Below are 19,784 nucleotides of genomic sequence, written 5' to 3'. Positions count from 1 at the left end.
TGTATGCTAATGATATTAAGCAGCTGAGGGATTCAGTTATTCCTAACAAATTGAATCCAGTGCTTGCCACAGTGAACAGGATCACTAATCTTGGAGGCGGCTGCCTGACACTTCACTCATAACATGTTATAACAACTATAAGTGTTGTGTTTATGGAAGGCTACGTCAAGCCAAAATTAAGAACTTGGTTTCTTACAGGACCCATTTCACAATTCCTCAATGGCTTCCTCCGAGAGTTGGAAACCCATCTGCTCAGAGGAAGTTTGAAGCTTGTCTAGTTTCAAGGACTAAAACCCTTTCAAGCACAAACACAGGAAATACCAATAGTGAAGATATGACAAATGGATTATGGGGATGAGGGGGGGTGGAGGGAAACCACAGAGAACCCAGATAAACAGATAACTGGATTTATCATTATTTGCATCAGAAATCTCAATGCCTGAAACAACATAATTTTTACACTACAAACTGGAGCAGGGCACATGTAAATAAATGTTATGTTTCTACTGTAAGAAAATACATGTACCCCTGAGCCAACCTTTTCAGCACAAAAGTAATTTAATATTCTTACTATATGAAAAGTGATCACTATGGGAGTTATGCAGCTGTCAAATCTCAAGTCAGAATTTATTAAAAAGGATCTATTTATATAAAACAGAATTCTTTTAAAAGGACCACAATAATAAGAAAAAAATCCTAACACTTCTCTCTGCCCCTCCTACCCAATTTCTTCACCATACTTGAAACAGGAAAAAGATCACATCAATATATCATGTTCACACCATGGACAGTGGCATAGAAATGAAAATCAGGAATACTTAGCACTTTTTTAGCAATGTGTGTGCACAGTACTCTTATACACTATATTAGTAATCAGCATACCTGAAAATTAGGGCACAAGGAGTATGAGACTCTGGAGAGGGGAGTACTTAAATCTGAGAAAATAATAGCTTAACAAATACCAGAGTCTTGCTGTATCAGGCCAAAGGCCTCTCTATTTCAGGATGCTGGTTTCCCCACTGGCCAACTGAATGACTGCAGGAAGCCTAAAAGCAGGGTAAGACCCCAAAGCAGTCTGCAACTGTTGTTCTTCAGAAAGTGATACCCAAAGACATGCTGCCTCCTGGAGACCATGTGGATCATAACTAAAGGCCACTGCTAACGCTCTTCTCTCTTAATTTCTCTACCTACCCCTTACCACCAATAACAAAAAGGCAACTGTATTTCTAACCCTGCAAGCTAGGACAGTTGGTCATACCCCACATCCTCATATAATTGGGTAAACTATCATCATCCATGACTATTAAGAATTCTTCCGAATATCCACAGATATTCAGGCATTTACCCCTTTGTAAAAATTTCTTCTATGTCCCTTAAAGCAGGAGTGCTCTGTACCTAAATCTTGGATGTAGCAATGCATAGGTTACATCCCTGAGTGGACCCCAAACTATACTCATAATGTACCAGGATGGAAAGTAATCATATTAAAAGTATTTAATTAAATTATAATTACATTTAAATGTAGATTAAGACAAATCTGGGTCTTTTTTTCTCAGACCTACCTAATTCTCAGTTCTAATCCTGCCTGCTCTTTGATCTGATGAACAAGAATTTGGATTCATCTTAGGCATTCTAGGAACTGTATTAATATCACATTGTTGTCTGCATTGTGGGGCTCCATTGTGAGGAATAGGATGTGCACATATTAAGAAACACTCTCAAAATGTTTTGCTGTTCCATCACAAACCTATTTCACAGGACACCAACTATTTCCTGGAACTTCAAGACAGGCAAAACAATAATGAGATTTATGTGGCCACTGAAAATACCACCTAGTCTCAAAGGGGGGGAAAAGGTGAACAAGAATGATGTACCCCACAAATTGCTAACATTCATAAGGATGTGATTAGAAATAATAAAATGACTGAAATTAGAAGCTTGAGGGCAAAACTTAGAAAAGCAGTGCAAAAGCTAAGCCTGCTGAAGGTAATCCCAAATGTATTATGGGACAAGGAGAAAGGCTAATAGACAGGAAACATGAAATGTGAAGCTGTGGTTGGAATCAATGTTAGTAGATAGCAGCTACTGTTGCAATATGGTAAATATAGATTAGAAGAGGCGTTAGAAATGTTCAGGTAATCTTAAATATGTCAAATATTGCTGATCATTAAAAAATATTGTATAAGAAATAGCAGAAACAGCAGTTGGAGATCATCATCTAAGGGAAAGATCAAACCATGACCACAATAAGTTAGGTTTGTGCTAAAAGAACAATAAAAGACCACTGAACAACAAGGTGGTTACACAAGTTTTGAGAGAGATCTCCTTGTGTCCTTTTTTCTGCGTAGAATAAAGTTTTACTTCAATCTCCACTTCGGTGTCTTTCTTTAGGCATTTAGCACATCAGGACCAGGACCAGACTTGGGCTGGAACAAGAGATCTACAACACATTTCACCAGAGGAATTTCTAGTACGTGGGTGGAGATTTTCCATGGAAGAAATTCAAACTAACCAATTCACTTGGATGGCTTGATTGGATGTATTTCATGTGATTTCTTCAAGATCTATTAAATTGTGTAAAACTCATAAGGAAAATCAGTCTGCAATATGTACTCATGTAAATTTTGTTCTGGCTCTGTAAGAATGGAAACTCCTAGCCCACTTTAAGCCCCTCTAAGTTGCGGTCTGTGACTTATCTTAAGGATAATTAATTTTCAGAATAGCCTGTGTTCATAGATGTGGTAAGATTATATTAAACTATTTGGTTCACAGCTTACATCCTTCCCTAATATGATACAAAGGATTTTAATAAAATGTCAAGGTTTTCTCTTTTGACTCCCCACACACTAAGCACTCAAGATCAAAATCAAGTAGGGAATGTGATTGCTCAATTTTGTTTTGTTGTTGTTGTTGTTTTCAAAGCCTAACCAAAGCACAATTTCAAATGTGACAAATGCAGTAAACTTTTGAAGTGCTAAAATGAAGTACAGAAGGCTCTTCCTGCGCTAAAAAATGCACCTGTTGTAACAATGAAATTGTCTGATATATCATGATAGCACAGGAGTATATAGAGTCTATCTCTGCTCTCAAGCCCAGCCAGTTAAGACACCTTCCACCATCTCTAATTAGTATATGAAGTGCTATGTGTGATTTTTTTAAACAGTAATTGAAACTGACACGACAGAAGAGCACTTAGGTATGAGCCAAATTATGAGTCAGACCTATGCAGTATTTACAGGGAAACATCCAAGCTGGATGATTGCTTAAACATGGACCTCAGAAAAATGCTGAAGAACTGAGAATCCAGCATAGATTCTGAACATGTTATATATACATGTCTCTGTGTGTGTGCACAACTCAAGGCCACCAAATCTATATCTGCCAAGAATTATTATCAGTAAATGACTGCTAAAACAACAATAAATTTCAAGTTATTCATGCAAGATTTCAATTAGAACACTGAGACAGCTATGTACAGTATGTCTACCTTCTGAAATATACACTAAATAGAGAATGATTTGTACACATTTACATATTGAATTCCAGTCAGAGGATAAGCATACTGACTTTCTTTGGAATTTCAAATATATTGCCAAAGTCTGATATGCCAGGAAAAAAAGGGTAGAAGAAATGAATTGGTGGAGAATTAGTAAAGAAGAGGCACCAAAAAATTAGATCTATAAGAAGAGTGATGGCCAACCAGGTTGCCTGCTGTCCATCTTGTCAATTCACTGATATAACTCCTGTTCCTGTTGTATCAGCAAGACAGGGAAGTTAAACCCAACAAATGGAAAGGATTTGAGAGGACTCAACATAGGGAGCCAAGAAGACGTAAGGAAAAAACACAGCTGAAGCTAGATATGATATCACCTGTTTTATATTGATAAGAACTTATCAACACAAAGGGGTGCAAGAGAAGAAAAGTCAAATTGTTGAAAAATAAGGGCTCTCTGTTTATGGAGCTTATTTACTGATTGTTTGCCCACCACAACTGACAGACTCTAGTTTGAGCTGTCTTTTGTCTTTCTAGAGCTCCATTTATACACTGAGGTAAGTAAGTAAAAATGAGGATTGACACCTCAATGGAACTCCATTTATTTACCATACTAGAGAGGTGAGTGAAATTCTGTCACACATTATTATTCAAATCAATAACCACCATTGATACTACAGATTGTACAGATTATTCTTGAACATTTAAGAATTTTTTAGCTATACAGCAAAGTCTTTGCTATTTCTATACTAAGAAATAATCTACAAAGCAGCACTGAATCTATTTAAATGTGAACTAAAGAAAGTGAAGGTAGGTTGTGGCAGGAGTAGAGGGAGGAAGCTTACTTCAAAGGACCTCAGGACAAAACGTGTATGTGATAATGGTTGGAAAAGTACATGAAGGTAAAAATGGGTATCCAAACGGGGCACTAAGACTATGTGCTGACTAACTCAGTGAGAAGAGGAGGATTTGGATTTCACTTTAGGCAGCAAAATTGAACTGATCAGCATTGAACTGATTTTCATTTTGAACTGACGGTTGGATAAATCCATAGTGAAAAATGGGTAACAATTCACATGCCTGTCAACATTTTTGCTTCAGTCAGAACAGAAACTGAGGGGGTCGGTGAGAGGGAGCCCACCAGACCACTTTTTCTTTCATCAGCAAGTAAGAAGGGAAAATGCTTGGGGATGGATTCTTCCGACTTGCGTCTACCTTTACCAGAGTGACACTGAAGAACTTCTGGCCCAGTTGGATATCCCCTAATATGGAAGTGCAGTAGCTTATCAACAAAATGGCAACTGTCTTTCACTACCAGCAATACCAGGCAACTGAAGGAGGGGGGAAAAGGAACATATTCTATCAAGTGAGACTTGAAGTTAGAGGAGGCACAATCAGTACATATACGGCATCTGAGTTTGGAATGCAGTGTCATAACACTTTGCACAACCCCTTACTAGGAGATTATGTGAAAAATACATCAAATATTTCTCTGAACACATTAGATCACTTGTGAGTAACAGCAGCAGGAATTATTTTATTCCGCATAAAACTCTGAAGTAATGAAAGATAGTATCTTTCTGAACACCTTGTACTAATGAAATCATTTTGCATTTCTTAGTTTGCCCACATATTGCATTGGAATTTTTAATATTTGAAGCCAAAAAATTATCTAAAATTATATTTGCTAAAAGCAATAGCTGGGTATTCATGTCTGAGGAACTGAAAGGACTCACATCTCACATCTCAAAATCACCATCTCTAAAGACTGCATGCAAGATTGCACACAAAAACAATTTCTAGGGAAAAAACATATAGGAAAGAATAAAAATCATTTTTTGTTGTACAGCATTTTTCTATCTATCTATCTATCTATCTATCTATCTATCTATCTATCTATCTATCTATCTATCTATCTACATATACATACACACACATAAACACACACACCCATGCACACAGATACCAACTTACCTTGGGCGAACAGGCAGTACACTTGTCAAAAGCCAGACTGACAGGAAGAACATTATCAAATCTTGATAAAAAACCTCGGATCTGTCAAGCAAAGAGATGTATAGCAACATTTTGAAATCAGCAATATTGCCCTAGCTATATTTTTTCAAGGTCCATGTTATTAAGAAAGTACAGTCAACATGTACAGTCCTGGTGTTGAAAGGCCTTTTCTACAGAAACTGACAGCATACTGTGTGTTCTAGTTGTGCAGGTCAGATGACTGCCATGTAGTGTGATTTCTCTGTAGACAGACACACAGCACCACCTGGAGTATAAACCTCTTGCAGAAAAAGGGACTGAAAGAACAGTAAGGGAAAATGCTATTACTATATGTACATGGTTAATTTTCAGAAAAAAAGGAAGTGTATTTTCCTGCTGTTCGATGCTAGTCAATTCTGAATATTACAGAAATATCTGTTTGCATAAAAAAGTTGCAGGTCATCAACTTGAATATGCTAATTTAATATGGTAATATAATTTTGTTGCCTAATAAAGGATTCAAATTTTTTATTCTAGCTCTGAAAGGGTAAAATAGCAATATCAATCAAGCAAATAAATCTTTTTTGCTTGGCAGGCACATCTGGGGAGGGGGATGAGGTTCAAAATGGTGGCCATAACTGTGTGACCAAAGCCCTGCTCCTTTTTACATGTATGATGCTTGCAAAAAGGAGTCAAGGGTTTGATCACATGGTTGTGACTACCATCTCAACTTTTATGCCCCTTTTGCTTGGCCTCTGTATGTCTTTAAAGTTAGTCCTTTTTTCCCTGATATTTTATGAAAACTCATTAGTTCAGTACAGCAGTTCTATTGTATTTCTCTGAGCAATCAACTGCAATTTGAACATATGTTAATTCTTATGAATCTATTCTAAGTGTAAAGGAATAAACCACCAAATTGTTAATTCTCTTGTGACCCTAGCAGATTCTTACAATAATTATGTTTATCTTCTCAAATATCACTCAGAAGGCACTAGCCTATGTATATTACCACTGCTAAAATAACTTTCCTTTTTCAAAATCGGAGACTGCTGTTTTGTGCAAATCAGGAAGTTACAGTAGTCACAAACCAAAGAGTATATTTGTATCAGTGGTAACTGACTAAACATAACAGCATTAAAAAGTATCAATTGTCAACCTGGAAGATTTGGGGAATGTAATTTAATAATTCAATGATTGTATAAGTAAATTTAGACATCTTCCCATTTAGCTCCCTGGGATTCAGCTATTGCTTCTGCCATGACAATCTGCTAGTGCAGGGTTCCTCAACCTTAGCAACTTTAAGATGGGGAATTCTGGGAGTTGAGGTCCACCCATCTTAAAGTTGCTGAGGATGAGGAACCCTGTGCTAGTGCATGAAAAACTCTCTCACTTTTTTTTCTTTTTGGAAGAATAATGTAGTGAAAACAAGCATTTCTGAAATAGCATGCCTTCTCTGTTGCAATGCCTTTATTTGGAGCAATCTCTCCCCTGAAATTTGGTTGCTCTAACCCCGTTAGCCTTTAGGAAGGCTTTAAAACCTTGGCTTTTTCCCCAGGCATTGTGCCAGGGTGACAGATGAGCCTTTCTTGGGAAACAGAGTACAGTTTTGATCAACCTGACCGCAGGCTATTGCTATGCTGATTTCAGCTCTGTTCCTGTTGGTTTTCATTACAATTTGGGTCTTCTTTTGGCTCTAGGGATGTGCACTGCTCAGAGTTGCAATTATGTGAGTTAAGCAGGCATGTAAATCTTCCAAATAAATAAATAACCAAACACTGAGCATCAAAGAAAGGACAGGACTGTAAAACATCAAAGGTAAGAAAAAAGTAGCACATTAACCCTATTCAGACATTATCCCCGCTACTAAATTTACTGGTAAATTCTCAGCAAGAACAAGGACACAGAAACTGGGTTTGTACACTTTACTAAACCATAGTTAACTGAACTGTGGTTTGTGGAAACAAAATTGTGGCTTGTGGAACTAACCTATTTATCTGGATGAGCACAATGCACTTAACCAATAACTAAATCCAGTGGTCAGGTACATAGAGCAAGCTGAGTTACACAGCTCAGTCAAACACATTTTAGCCTAGGATACCATGTAAGCCAGAATTGGTACTTAGGGATGGATACAGCCCTCTCACAATAATCAAACAGTGGTACTATCACAAACATGCTTACTCAAAAATAACCTGAACTAAGTTATAAATGGCTTACTTCCTGTTAAGCAGATCAAGGATTGTAATTTTCTAATAATAAACATACCATCAATTTATTTAGAATCTCAGGTTGCTTAAGTAAGGAATGCTGTCCTTTTCCTGCTTTCCTTAGTGGGACAGCATGGCAGCCACTGTGTGACAGAGAAGGTCATGCTGTGACAATCAAAGAATGTGAAAAAAAGCTGTGCCAAAAACAACTATCAGAAATTAAAATGTTAGGAAATGTTACATCAAGAGAAAGCCAAGGGGCAGGGGGCTGTTTTTTAAACTATGGTGCTATGCATTTGTATTTAAATTGGAAACTTGCTGAGTATTCAGATAGTAAGATTCTGGTGCACAGCACGAGACATTTAAACAATAAGGGTAAAATATAGTCACGAATGAAGGAGAGGGAGAAAGATGGAGTTAATTAGATTATGGTGCACCATCTCTATTTCTCTTAATTCATACAAGCAAGAAAAACAAAAAGTCTGGACCAAAGTCCTCTACCCCCACCCCATTAATTCTAAACGGATATGTTATCTACAAAGAGAACTTGGATAGCATTACATCTTCTTAGCTAGCAGGAAACCAGTTGTTGACACAAATGTGTAGGGGGGGGAAAGTGACCATACAGGATGAGATTTTGTAACATAATTGAACATTATTTTGCAAGTGACTTTTGCAACAAAAACTGACATGACTTTTACCGCTCAGAATTTTTTACAAGAGGAAGAGCATCTCACTCTATTTCTTCGTGCAACAGAGCAAAAACATCATTTTTAAAACATTAGTAAACAACAACTGTAAAACCAATTAAAATGCCTACAAAGTCCTGGAGTAATCAAATCATGCTTCCAAACATCAAGAAGAGAAGGATGTGAATAAGCAATGTGCTTGATGATGCAGGAGGCAGAATTAACTACTAAATAGCAAGTATAATCATATAATATCCATCCATCAGTAGAATGGCCTTTGACTGTACATTTTTGTGCACGTGGAAAAACAAATCAGGATCTTAACATTAAGTTTCCTGTTAGTGGAAAGTATAATTAAATGTTGTAAACAAGCCAGGATCAGAAGCCAGCTTTAACTAAGCTTTGAATCTGGCTTAGTTTTTAAAATACATTCCAAAGCAGCAGGAAAAGGGCTCCTTATTTAGCCTGGACTTAGTACTATATCAGGAACTGGTCTCTGAGACAAAGTTAAAGGAAACAAATATCTTCAAGTGCCTATTCATTATATGTGACTTTATTACAAACATTACCTCTATTTAATGGCCACCTTTTTGGATGATACCTCTATACATTCTTAAATTTAAATCCATTTCCCCTCTCAATTTATGTCATTCTGAACTCATAACCTGAAGCCATGGATCACAAAGTCTATAGTTTTTTTAATCATTACTCTATTCTTTTACTACAAGAGGACTGCCCATTGCAAGGGTATATATGTCACTATATTTCAGGGATACCTTCACAGTTGTATTACTTTCCACTTTACTAACCTGATGAGGCACAAGCCCAAGAGAGGTGGGAGGTTCATTCATTCTGTCATCACTACTGCTTGCAACTGCATAGCCACTAACAAAAAGGAGGATAAATAAAGAGAAGTAACTTTCTACACAAAAGGTTTTGGCATTCATCATGTTTTGCCTGAGTAAAATTTGGAGTAAGCCTTTCTGCATACAGACATATCTTAAGAAGCAGAAGTTGCTCAACATTTGACATAAAAATTAAAGGATGTCAGTGCATTGGATTCAAGCTTAGTAACACCAAGAGAAGATCTACTGAAATCAAAGATGGGATACAGTAATTAAAGTCATGACTAAGTGAAATTAAATCAGAATCCAACCTTCTTAACTTACTTCTTAAGTATAAGAATCATTATACTTAAAGTTTGCAGTTAATCTTTGGGTTGGAGGTCAACATTATTTGATTGATCTTGTGTTCAAAAGGGCGATGATGCCAAGAAAGAACTGGTGACATAAAAATGTCTCTCTAAAATATTACCTCTTTTCCACAATGATGGCTTACCCTTCTGGATGCTGCAAAATGGATACCATTAATTCAACAGCAAGTGCTCCTGCTACCATGGCTAATCCTGGTCGACTGACCGTACACTGTTGATCTAATGTCCGATCCCTGGTAGACTGCAAAGGAACAGTGAAATTTTATTTCTATACCGTTTCTTAAAATAAAATACAGAACAACAATTTATGGTTCCCTTTCCAATCGTGCCCCCCCCCCCAAAATACTGGCATCTCTTTGCCTTTCAGGAAAAAAAAAATACTGATTCCAAAGAGCACTTCACAGTAGAACTGGGAAAAGGGGTCCTCCATTTTCTAGAGAAGATTTTAGGAGCAGACAATACTCTACAGAAGAGTAGCAACTGCTAAAAATGCTTCCATTACATTTCAGTTCTTTAGGGATATGCAGCTGTCTAGAAGACTTTCCTTATGCCATTAAGGAGGCATTAAGGAGGTAATGGTGGAGTGACTCTTTTCAGATCACCTCTGAAGCACATCACTAGAAGTCTTTCTGTAGTGAAAAGAACTTAACTACTGTAGATTTTTCTTACTATAATACTAATACAGAGAAGTAGAAAAAAAAAATTCAAAGAACAGTCCTATCAGTTTGTTTGAAACCTACTTACATCTCCTGGTGCAACTACATCATTGCAGAAATAGCAACCAAGTTTATAGCCAGGAATATTTGAAAAAAGTGATGATCCCAAAAGATCAACTGAGCCAGAAGAATTATTGCATGGAGATTCACCAATTTCATGATTCTTTGGTTTCTTTAGTCCATGTCTCATCACAACAAATGTGTCAAATCCCAAAGCAGCGTTGATGACCAACTATACAAATATTGAAAAGCAAAGAAAGTGATATTCATATGTAAGCATATAAGCAAAACATTAAAAATAAAAATGACCAGCCAAGATTGCCAAGTAAAGCTTCTCTCTCAAAGCAGATAGTCTCTTCCCTTTCCTCTATCACGTGTCCACTAAATCTACTTTGGAGGATTCCCTGATCTGTTACAAGAGTTTTGGAGAGGAGGGATAATAGTGGGGAGAGGGCAAGTATCAATAGACAGAGAAAATTAGACACAGTACTGTTTTAGTATATATATGTATTTAAAATATTTTCATCCTCCTTTTCTACCTAAAAACACCCACCACCAAGCCAAAGACATGCCAATAGTTGATAAATACAGCTCACGAAGACCCAGATCCAGGTAAATCACATGTGTAAAAATTTCATGCATGGGAATTTCTTTATCTTAATCTGCTATTACATTAGAATGAGAAAAAGTAGTGGAAGCTACAAAGAGAGAGAGACAAATATGAAATAGGAAGGAAATTCCTGACCATGAGAACTATTAAGCAATGGAACTGCCTGCTTTCTGGAGTCACAAATCCTTCATTACTAGAGGTTTCCAAACAAAGGTTGGGCAGCCATTTGTCTGGGGTAGCTTGAGGATTCCTCCCCTGGGCAGGGGTTGGATTACAAAACTTCAGGTCAAGACCTTCCTACTTTATGGTTCTATGATTCTGTGGATTTTAAAGTTCGGATGGGAGGAACTGCTGAAAAGGCAGATAACTAATAACCTAAAATAGCAGGCCGTTGCTATGCACTTCAGTGTTAAAATTATAGAGTGATTCCATATTCAAGCTGAATGGGATTCATATCCTTTGCAAATATTTATTAGGGCAATGATAAAAAGCATCAAATTAAAACATTATTAAAAGAAATATTTTTCAAAATATTAGAAAAATATTAGAGTCTTTCTACAAAAGCCATCCAAAAATATCATTTTCAGTCATTCTTTCTAAACTACCAATATACGTAGAATTAAACAGATAGAATTCAGGTTTTCAACCTCATCCCTCAATTACTTGTCTTAAGTTCATCAACCCAATCTTCAGTCTAAAATTCCAAGTCTGATGCAATGAAGAACACTGCATGTCCGTAAAAGATCTGACATTCAAAAACTCTGTACACTTAGTGAAAATGCTTTTGAAAAGTCACTGCAAGTCAATCCCCCATAGCATGGCCTGTGGGAAATGTACATGCAATACCTTTCTCTTGCTGGCTGAGATGACAGCTGGAAGCCATCGGCTTTCCCTGGTGTCCATTAGCAAAAAGATGACATCATGACCATCAATCAGCTTTTCCAGCTGAGCCACATCCTTTTGAGCTTGCTGCAAGGTTGTTTCAGAAAAATTCACAGGGTGACCTGGCATTGGGATGCTCATGTTAAAACCTTCAGCTTTCTGAAAGGAAAGCAGACAAGGAGAAAGACACATACATTCACCCATAAGGCAAACAAAAAGCTTTTGCAGACCAAGGCAAAAAATATGCGGCACCCTCAAAACTCTTTCCATCCCACTTTTATTTTTTTTATGGCAGAGTAACCATTTTATATAAAATGAGAGAATAAGTGGTATCTCAACCACATTTAGAATCACTGATGAGTTTCAGTGATGCTCAAGCAGCTGTTCCAGGTACAGAAATCACTCTTGAGGAGTGGCAGACCAAGGCATTGGTTAAGCAGACTGTATACGGAAACAGATGTCAGTTTTGGAAAAAGAAACAGAAACAATACTTGAAGTCTTACACTAATGGAAAAGTTGAATTGTAACTGTTCCTTAAGCTGCACACCTGCCTTACGAACAGATAATGCACAATTGACTGTGCCTTGCCAAAACGAACAAACCTCTCACAATGTAAACATCCCCATTCTTTCTAAAGGCTTTAATTCTTCCAGCCTGTCACTGGCCGGCCCAGATACTGCTGCCCTACTATATACTCCCCATTATAAGGATTATCACCTTTTCCCGTTGTATAAGAGGAACTGTGGCTACTGGAAAAGTGTGTTAGCATTGGATTGTGCAGACCGCAAGCATGGTGGTACCACGGGTATCTATATCTTTCTTCCCCCTCCCTCCCCCTCCCCCTCCCCTCCCCATCTGGAATGGTCTGCCAATATAGCCCCATCATCCAGCACTCAAGTACATACCTACCACAGAAATTTAAATGAAAGCAGATTCGTCCTGCCTTTCCTATGAACTTGTATGGAAAATCTCTCACTTCCTGCAAGTAATGCTAATAAAGCGCTGAAGCAAAGAAAGGCTACTTCTACATGAAATTAACAACTGCTGATCAAGCCTGCCTGCCTGCCTGCCTGCCTGCCTGCCTTTCTCTTCCTTTCTTTCCCTTCCTTCCTTTCTAAAAGAAAACAAGGAAGGATCATTTCAGATAGGGAGCCAGAAGAGGCTACCATCTCCTGCCTGCCCCACAAGCTTGAAATAATAAGTAACACTGCTTTTTCTGGATTCAACTTAGGTACCTAGAAAGAAAGCTGTACCTATAGAAAATATATATCTTGCCTGCTTGCTGATAGACATAATTCATATTTGGGGGTTTTTTAGCCAAAGTGGAACAGTAACAAAAAATTATGGAGAGAATTTGAAGTTCCTGAAAACTAACCTTTTAAAAAGGCATATGTAAACAGGCATTTCTAATTATTTTCTTGATATGAACTGCACATGCAAATCCCAAATGGTATACTATTTCAGAAAATAAAACATTTTAATGTGCCAATTTTAAAACAGACACTACACTAAAGAGAAAGAGAACATAACGTAACATATTTGTTAGCCCAGAACTGTTGAAGAACACATAAAAGTACTGCTATGAGAGAAAACTCTGGAGCTTACTGGCCAACAGATGGCAGAAGAAAAGTCTTTTCAAATTCAGTCAATATAGCAATCTAACAGTAGCATGAAATGATGTAATGTTTTCATTAAGCCAAGATGTTTATACCCAACTGGCCTTCGTGGAAGATGATCATTGAAAAGGAATTCTGAAACCCACACTCTGCACTGTTCTCTCGCTATGTCCCTAAAGCATTTAGTTTCACGCTTCCGTTTCTATAAGCTTCCTTTTCTGCATGTTTTCCCAAGTTCACTTTCCTGCTGCAACTCCTGCCTCTCACCTTTACTCTTTCCTAAAGCCTCCTCCTGCAAGGAAGAGATAACGACTTCTCCTTGCAGGAAATCCTTTGCATTCATATGCCATATGCAGCATGCATCAGCTACTCTTCCTCCAAAATTAGTAACGTTTTTTTACTCTACACATTTTAATTACAAGGTCTGTGCCGTGAACTGTACTGATGAATTGAGCAGTACCTCATGAAGCATTCAAACCAAATCATTGTTAACCTATGTACGGCTGTCATAAGTGGAAAAAGAAGGTAATAATTTACATTATGTTATTTTGATAAAGAAAACTAACAATATTGAGGAGTTAATACAAATAAAATGGAAAGGAGTGATACATGACATCATCTCTTTTCCACCTTCATCTGCCTTCCCCATTACAGAATAAACAATTTTCAGGAGAGTTTTTATTACTTCAGACACACCATGTTTGCTAACAATAAAGCTGATCTTCAACTGATTTTTTAAAAAAACCAATCCTGTGTAATTAGTGGACTGTGTGAAGCTACATATAAGATTTTTTCACCATTATTTATTAATGTCATTTGTCTGCTGAGATATTTTCTGAAACTTGCAAGGTTATAGCTTAGTTCTGCACAACTGCTATCGCCATTAGGAGGCTAAGAGTTCAGATGTTTATAATTATTATATAGGAAGAGTATTGATGCTTTTGAACTTCGGTGTTGGAGAAGACTCCTGAGAATACCAAGAACAGCCAAGAAAACAAACCAATGGATCACTGAACAAATCAACCCAGAGTTCTCACTCAAGGAACAAATAACTAGGCTCAAATGATCCTACTTCAGACACATTATGTGAAGACCCAGCTCTCTGGAGAAGGCTCTAAAGCTGGGAAAGCAGAAAGAAAGAGAAGAAGAGGACGACCTGCACCAAGATGGATACACTCAGTTACTGTGGCAATGGGGGCACCATTGGAAGAGGTGAAGGACCAAGTTAGGGACAGATCATCAAGGAGAAAATCTATGTGGTTGCTAAGAGCTGACAATGACTTGGTGGCACATAATCAACCAACCAACCAACCAACCAACCAACCAATATTATATCTTTATCTATGCCACATATACAATTAATCAGTAGCCAATTTACTACTATATTACTTTTTCCATTTTTGTCTTTACACTGTATTCTATTTCACTTTATTTTTTATTGCTTGCATGTATCTGTAACAATTTATTTTATTGGAATGTGTTAATTCTTATTTGACCTCAGACATTAAATAAAGTTGTCACTGTTGTTCTTGTTATTATCATCATCATTAGTCTTTCACCTTTATATTGTCTCACCCTTGAGCAAACAGGTAAACAGCTGATTTATGTCCAGCTCCAAAATAAAACTACTTCTACACTTCATTTTTGTTTTGGGTTTGCAAGAAGCAGTTTTAAATGCAGTTTCCCTTCACTGTAAAAATCTATCAAGTCATTAAAGCACGGCAATTATTTCTTTGTGGTTTAGTTCATTTTTGAAGAACAAACATAAGAGTAATCTTTGGCTTTGGTTCAAGCACATATGAGGTTTGATCATTAAATCATATTCATTTACTCACTGCTCCAGGGAATATTTTTTGAAGTCTCTCTGCTGCTGCAACTGCTTTGGACTTTCCACCCCCAAGACAATCTTCAAATTCATAGAGAGGTTGACGCACAGGGTTGGAATAAGAGATCTTTGCATTGTCCACAAATGTAATCTTCCTGACTCCCCATCCCTGAATTAATTGTGAATAATTAACACAATTAATTATCTAAACACTGCAAAATTTATAAGTTAGTTATAAACACTGGCCATTCCCAGGACTGAAAATCAGAATATGAGACATCAACTGGGAAGGAAGGTATGGTATCATGCTGCCTCCCTCATTTAAGAAAAGGGTCAACTCCTTGGATCCTGTGTGCTGCTCAGTAGCATTTGAAACATCATGGGCCAAATTAATCATAATTCCTTTCTTCATCTGTTTGGGCTACTGACACCGGCATTGTTTGTACCCTCATGATTCAAGACTTCTGATATAATGTTGACTTCTAATGGTGTGACAGCCAGACATGGTAAAACTGCAATCATATCACTTTGATAATGACTATATGAACCAAAGGACATATAAAGGGAGGCAGATGGTTTTCAGGGCACTCTTTCAATTTCCAGTGACTCTGAAGGGAATTTAGTCTCGTGCTGTGAAAATCATTGTGCTAAAAATGTACTGCAAAGAAAATTATACATAATTAAGGGAGTGAGACTCTTTATCTTGGTCATCAACCAGCAGAACATTATAACATTCAATGATAAAATTACAGCCATCCCATTGTGATAGAAGTCCAGCCTATATAATGTGAGATATGACTAAAATTTAAGTTACTAGGGCACACTAAAATCATGATACCAACATCATTAAGACTGTAAGATTAAGATTATGAAAACAAGAGTGAGAATGGTGCACCATAGATAATATATAAAACTATGGAATAAATACTAAAAATAATAGCTAACACGAAATATGAAATCACTGTCTCACTATAATCTACAGGTAGAATGATGTTGTAACTATAAGAACTATAATACTATGGTATAAAATAAGGTAGTATATAGAAAGGAATGACAATAACATTAAAAGGCTAAAGAACTAAAAATAACCAAATGGAATACAAATTTATAAGCATAGTCTTCATCAGTCTGGTGCTCTGATGGCTGTTGGTAAGTGAATTATATCAGTGCAATTCTTGGCCATACATTTAGATCACATCATAAGCTGTTACTGACAATCTGTAATATAAAGTAACAACTTTTTGCTACATTTAGGAATCTTAATCATGTGCAAATAGAGTAATAAATATCAGAGTGCTCTGGAAATTTAGATCAGAGTGGGGTAACGCCACTGTAAAACTGCCAATAAAGAAGGATATGGGCCCTAGTTTCTACGAGTATATGAACTGTTCTAGTGTGTTATATTTACGTCATTCTAATGCTTTATTCAAGACTCATACTGATATATACAACTTAGTACACTATAAAAACAGCAGCTAACAGATCCAAATCTTCCCTCCAAATTAGGGAAACATTAGGAACAGTAGAGTTCCCTCCAAATTGAGACAATATTAGGAACAGTAGAGTATCTTCAGTACTTGCCATCAAAGTTCTAGCTACACTACAACCCAGTGTACCAGCTCCGAGAAGAAGACACTTTGCAGATACAACTTTCTCCAGATCAAGAGTAGGTACTAACCGCCAGCACATCAATTTAAGGTTAAGATCCACAGATGACTCTGCTAGCCTTAATTTGAAATAGAAAAAAAGGTTATGTTAAATGAAAGAGCTCTGCTTTCCTCTTCAAGTAGAAAAACAGAATGCATGATTGGCTTTCTTTAATGCTCCTGGCTAAATAATAATGTTCAAGACTCATACTGGTATTCAGGGCCCCAGGCAATTACCAGTTTCTCTGGAAAAGTGAAAATTCAGAGTCCAAGGGTCATGTACTAATCTGAAAACTTGCTCAAAGGAAAATTATCAATTAAGGAACCTACAGTTATGAATTCCATTGCATTTTTGAAGGTTCATACCAAAATATTAACACCAATGCTCTACAATGAAATTAGCTGTCAAATTCATAGTCAGCTGGTTTTTCTAAGCATTTGCACACAAGAAAGTATATGCACTATCACATTATTTATAACATTTTTGCCCCAATGTAAGGGTTTCTTCTACAGCACTGTCATAATGGAAACAAGAGAATGAGCAGATAATGGATGCATTTTTTTTTTTAACCAGAGATCTTCCACAGGTGTCTAACGTGACATTTCAACTTTTATTCACATTCCACATAGCTTTATTTCTCAGTAAGATTTAACACTCTAAACATATGACTGGGAAAACAGCTTCAGGAAAAAAGGAAAGTAAGAATCAATTTTCCATTTAACAAAATGATGTATACATACTTCTAATAATGCAGTGTCCCAATAGACTAATTTTAGCAAGACTTATAATGATATATACCTTTTGGGGTCCATACATTCACTTAGATTCACCATTCTTGGGCCCATACTTCCCTTTGGATTTTTTTCCCATCCAACAGCTTTGGGACAATCTGCTTAATCAGAGAAGAATTGTGTTTAAAAGTATCCATTTTCTTAGAGGATGAAAAAAAATGACTCTACATAACTACAAGTTGTTGATAATACAAACTTTAGAGTAACTTCCCCAGTGGGCAAGGCAATTGTGCTTAGTGGGCAGGGCTGTGGTATGCTGTAGTCAGTGTTTTTTGCTTTTTTTTAAAGGCTGTTTTAAGGAATTCTATTCAAAATGGCATGAAACTGTGCCATTCTGCATCAGCTACAACACTGAAATTGAATGGTGTGACTGGAGAGGGTTCCAGTGCAAAAGAGGGTTTCAAATGCCACAGGTTGCCCTGTCCTATTCTAAAATAATTTGATGTATCATTGAGAACAATTACAGTCAAGATATTTTAATGAAAATACCCTAATTAATAGAGGAATTAAGCTTTTGGCGTTAAGGGCAGAAAGATTTTATAACTGAAAACTTTGTTATCCACATTCCTACTCTCTAAATTGCACTTCTCTCTCCCTGAATCTGAAATCCTCATTTGCGTATCTTTCATTATGCAGCTATCTCCTAACAGTAATTTTTTTTAAAAAAATATTTATTTATTTATTTGGTGAAGGAAATGTTTTTCAGAGCTTTATCTTCAAAGCTTAATTGGCTGATGCTCCTCACTGGGGAACAAAGCCAAAAAATTAAAAATATGACATTGTTCATCCAACCATTAGGTTCTCAGGAAGCTTCAGTTCACTAGCCTCTGAAGGTAAAAGCAACAGATCTTAATTTACAACATATACTGTAAAAAATTTAGAGAGCCAGTTTGGTGTAGTGGTTAAGACATCAGACTAGAAACCGGGAGACCATGAGTTCTAGTCCTCCCTCAGGCACAAAGCCAGCTGGGTGACCTTGGGTCAATCACTTTCTCTCAGCCCTAGGAAGCAGGCTGTGATGGAAGACATGAGCCGGGAGGATTCTGGAATGGATCTTCAAGGTTGCTGGGAGGGGGAAGAGAGGTTCCAGGGAAAGCACCTCCTCAGCCCCCATCTGGAGTGTGGAAACGTCAAGAGGAGGAGACTGGCCCCTCCCTAAGGGCATCATGGTTATAGTTGCTGTTGTTGGGGATTAGAACTAGTCTGGCGAGATTCTGCCTATTAGGTGTAAGCTAATAAAGGAGCTGAACTGATTCTGGACTGTCTCGTTGTTGTTCTTGGGCTGAACCTGACACAGGAAAGGGCAAACTACCTCTGAAATCTTGCCAAGAAAACTGCAGGGGTTGGTCCAGGCAGTCTCCAGGAGTCAAGACTGACTTGAAGGCATACACACACACACCCTACACAAAGTTTATAGTTCACTCCCCTTCTGAATGAAGCAAAAACATCCCCAACACTGACACATTAGGACAGCAATGCCAAAAGAAGAAAAGCTTACACAGAAAATTTAATGTGGAAAAATGGAAAGGCTGTCCACTAATAGAATAAGAAAAAAACTATTATGGAAGCAGTAATCTTGTATGTCACCATCAGCCACATCTTGGAAGATATTCTCAAAGATCTTATATGATAATCACAGATGATGGGCAAATTCACATCAGAGGATGGACTAATTTAGATCTAAGAACTTTCGAATTTTAAAGGTAATAATATTATTATTAATTACAATGAATAATTAGCAATGAAAAGAGATTAACAAGAGATTAATTATGTTATAACCATCTTATCTTGGCCATGAAAAGAGATTAGCAAGAGATTAATTATGTTATAACCATATTGTATCAATTGAATTAGTTCAACTGATACAATATGGTCATAACATAATTAATGATGATTTAATTTTGTTCTTGAAACATACTTGGAGCTAACTAATGAGTTCAGATGGATGTGAATAAACAGGACGTTACCCTTTTTGGACAAAGCAGCATAAGGAGAAAGTATAGCTACTAAATCTAACAGAATTAAAAATTGGAAGCTAGAAATGCTTTAGCAATTAAACATATTGTCAACTGTTGCATTACTGTCTAAGACCCATGATGGAAA

At 37.0% G+C, this 19,784-nt stretch overlaps 1 protein-coding gene across 1 annotated transcript in view; it reads right to left on the bottom strand.

Annotated features, from left to right (window-relative positions):
- Positions 1 to 19,784, bottom strand: part of ATG7 (autophagy related 7) — a 111,795-nt gene that overhangs the window by 78,780 nt on the left and 13,231 nt on the right. Inside the window, exons 9-16 of the mRNA XM_007434320.4 lie at positions 17,689 to 17,779; positions 16,825 to 16,969; positions 15,254 to 15,412; positions 11,767 to 11,961; positions 10,339 to 10,542; positions 9,720 to 9,835; positions 9,191 to 9,266; positions 5,468 to 5,548 (exon numbers count right to left, since the gene is read on the bottom strand). Of these exons, the coding sequence (XP_007434382.1) occupies positions 5,468 to 5,548; positions 9,191 to 9,266; positions 9,720 to 9,835; positions 10,339 to 10,542; positions 11,767 to 11,961; positions 15,254 to 15,412; positions 16,825 to 16,969; positions 17,689 to 17,779 (1,067 nt within the window). The remainder of the gene's footprint in view (positions 1 to 5,467; positions 5,549 to 9,190; positions 9,267 to 9,719; positions 9,836 to 10,338; positions 10,543 to 11,766; positions 11,962 to 15,253; positions 15,413 to 16,824; positions 16,970 to 17,688; positions 17,780 to 19,784) is intronic.

This window comes from Python bivittatus, unplaced genomic scaffold, assembly GCF_059951505.1.
Source record: "Python bivittatus isolate LINGU-HERP-01145 unplaced genomic scaffold, Pbiv_v1 ctg000080_np1212, whole genome shotgun sequence".
Classification (NCBI taxonomy): Eukaryota; Metazoa; Chordata; class Lepidosauria; order Squamata; family Pythonidae; genus Python; species Python bivittatus.
This window is presented reverse-complemented; position numbering and strand designations above follow the sequence as displayed.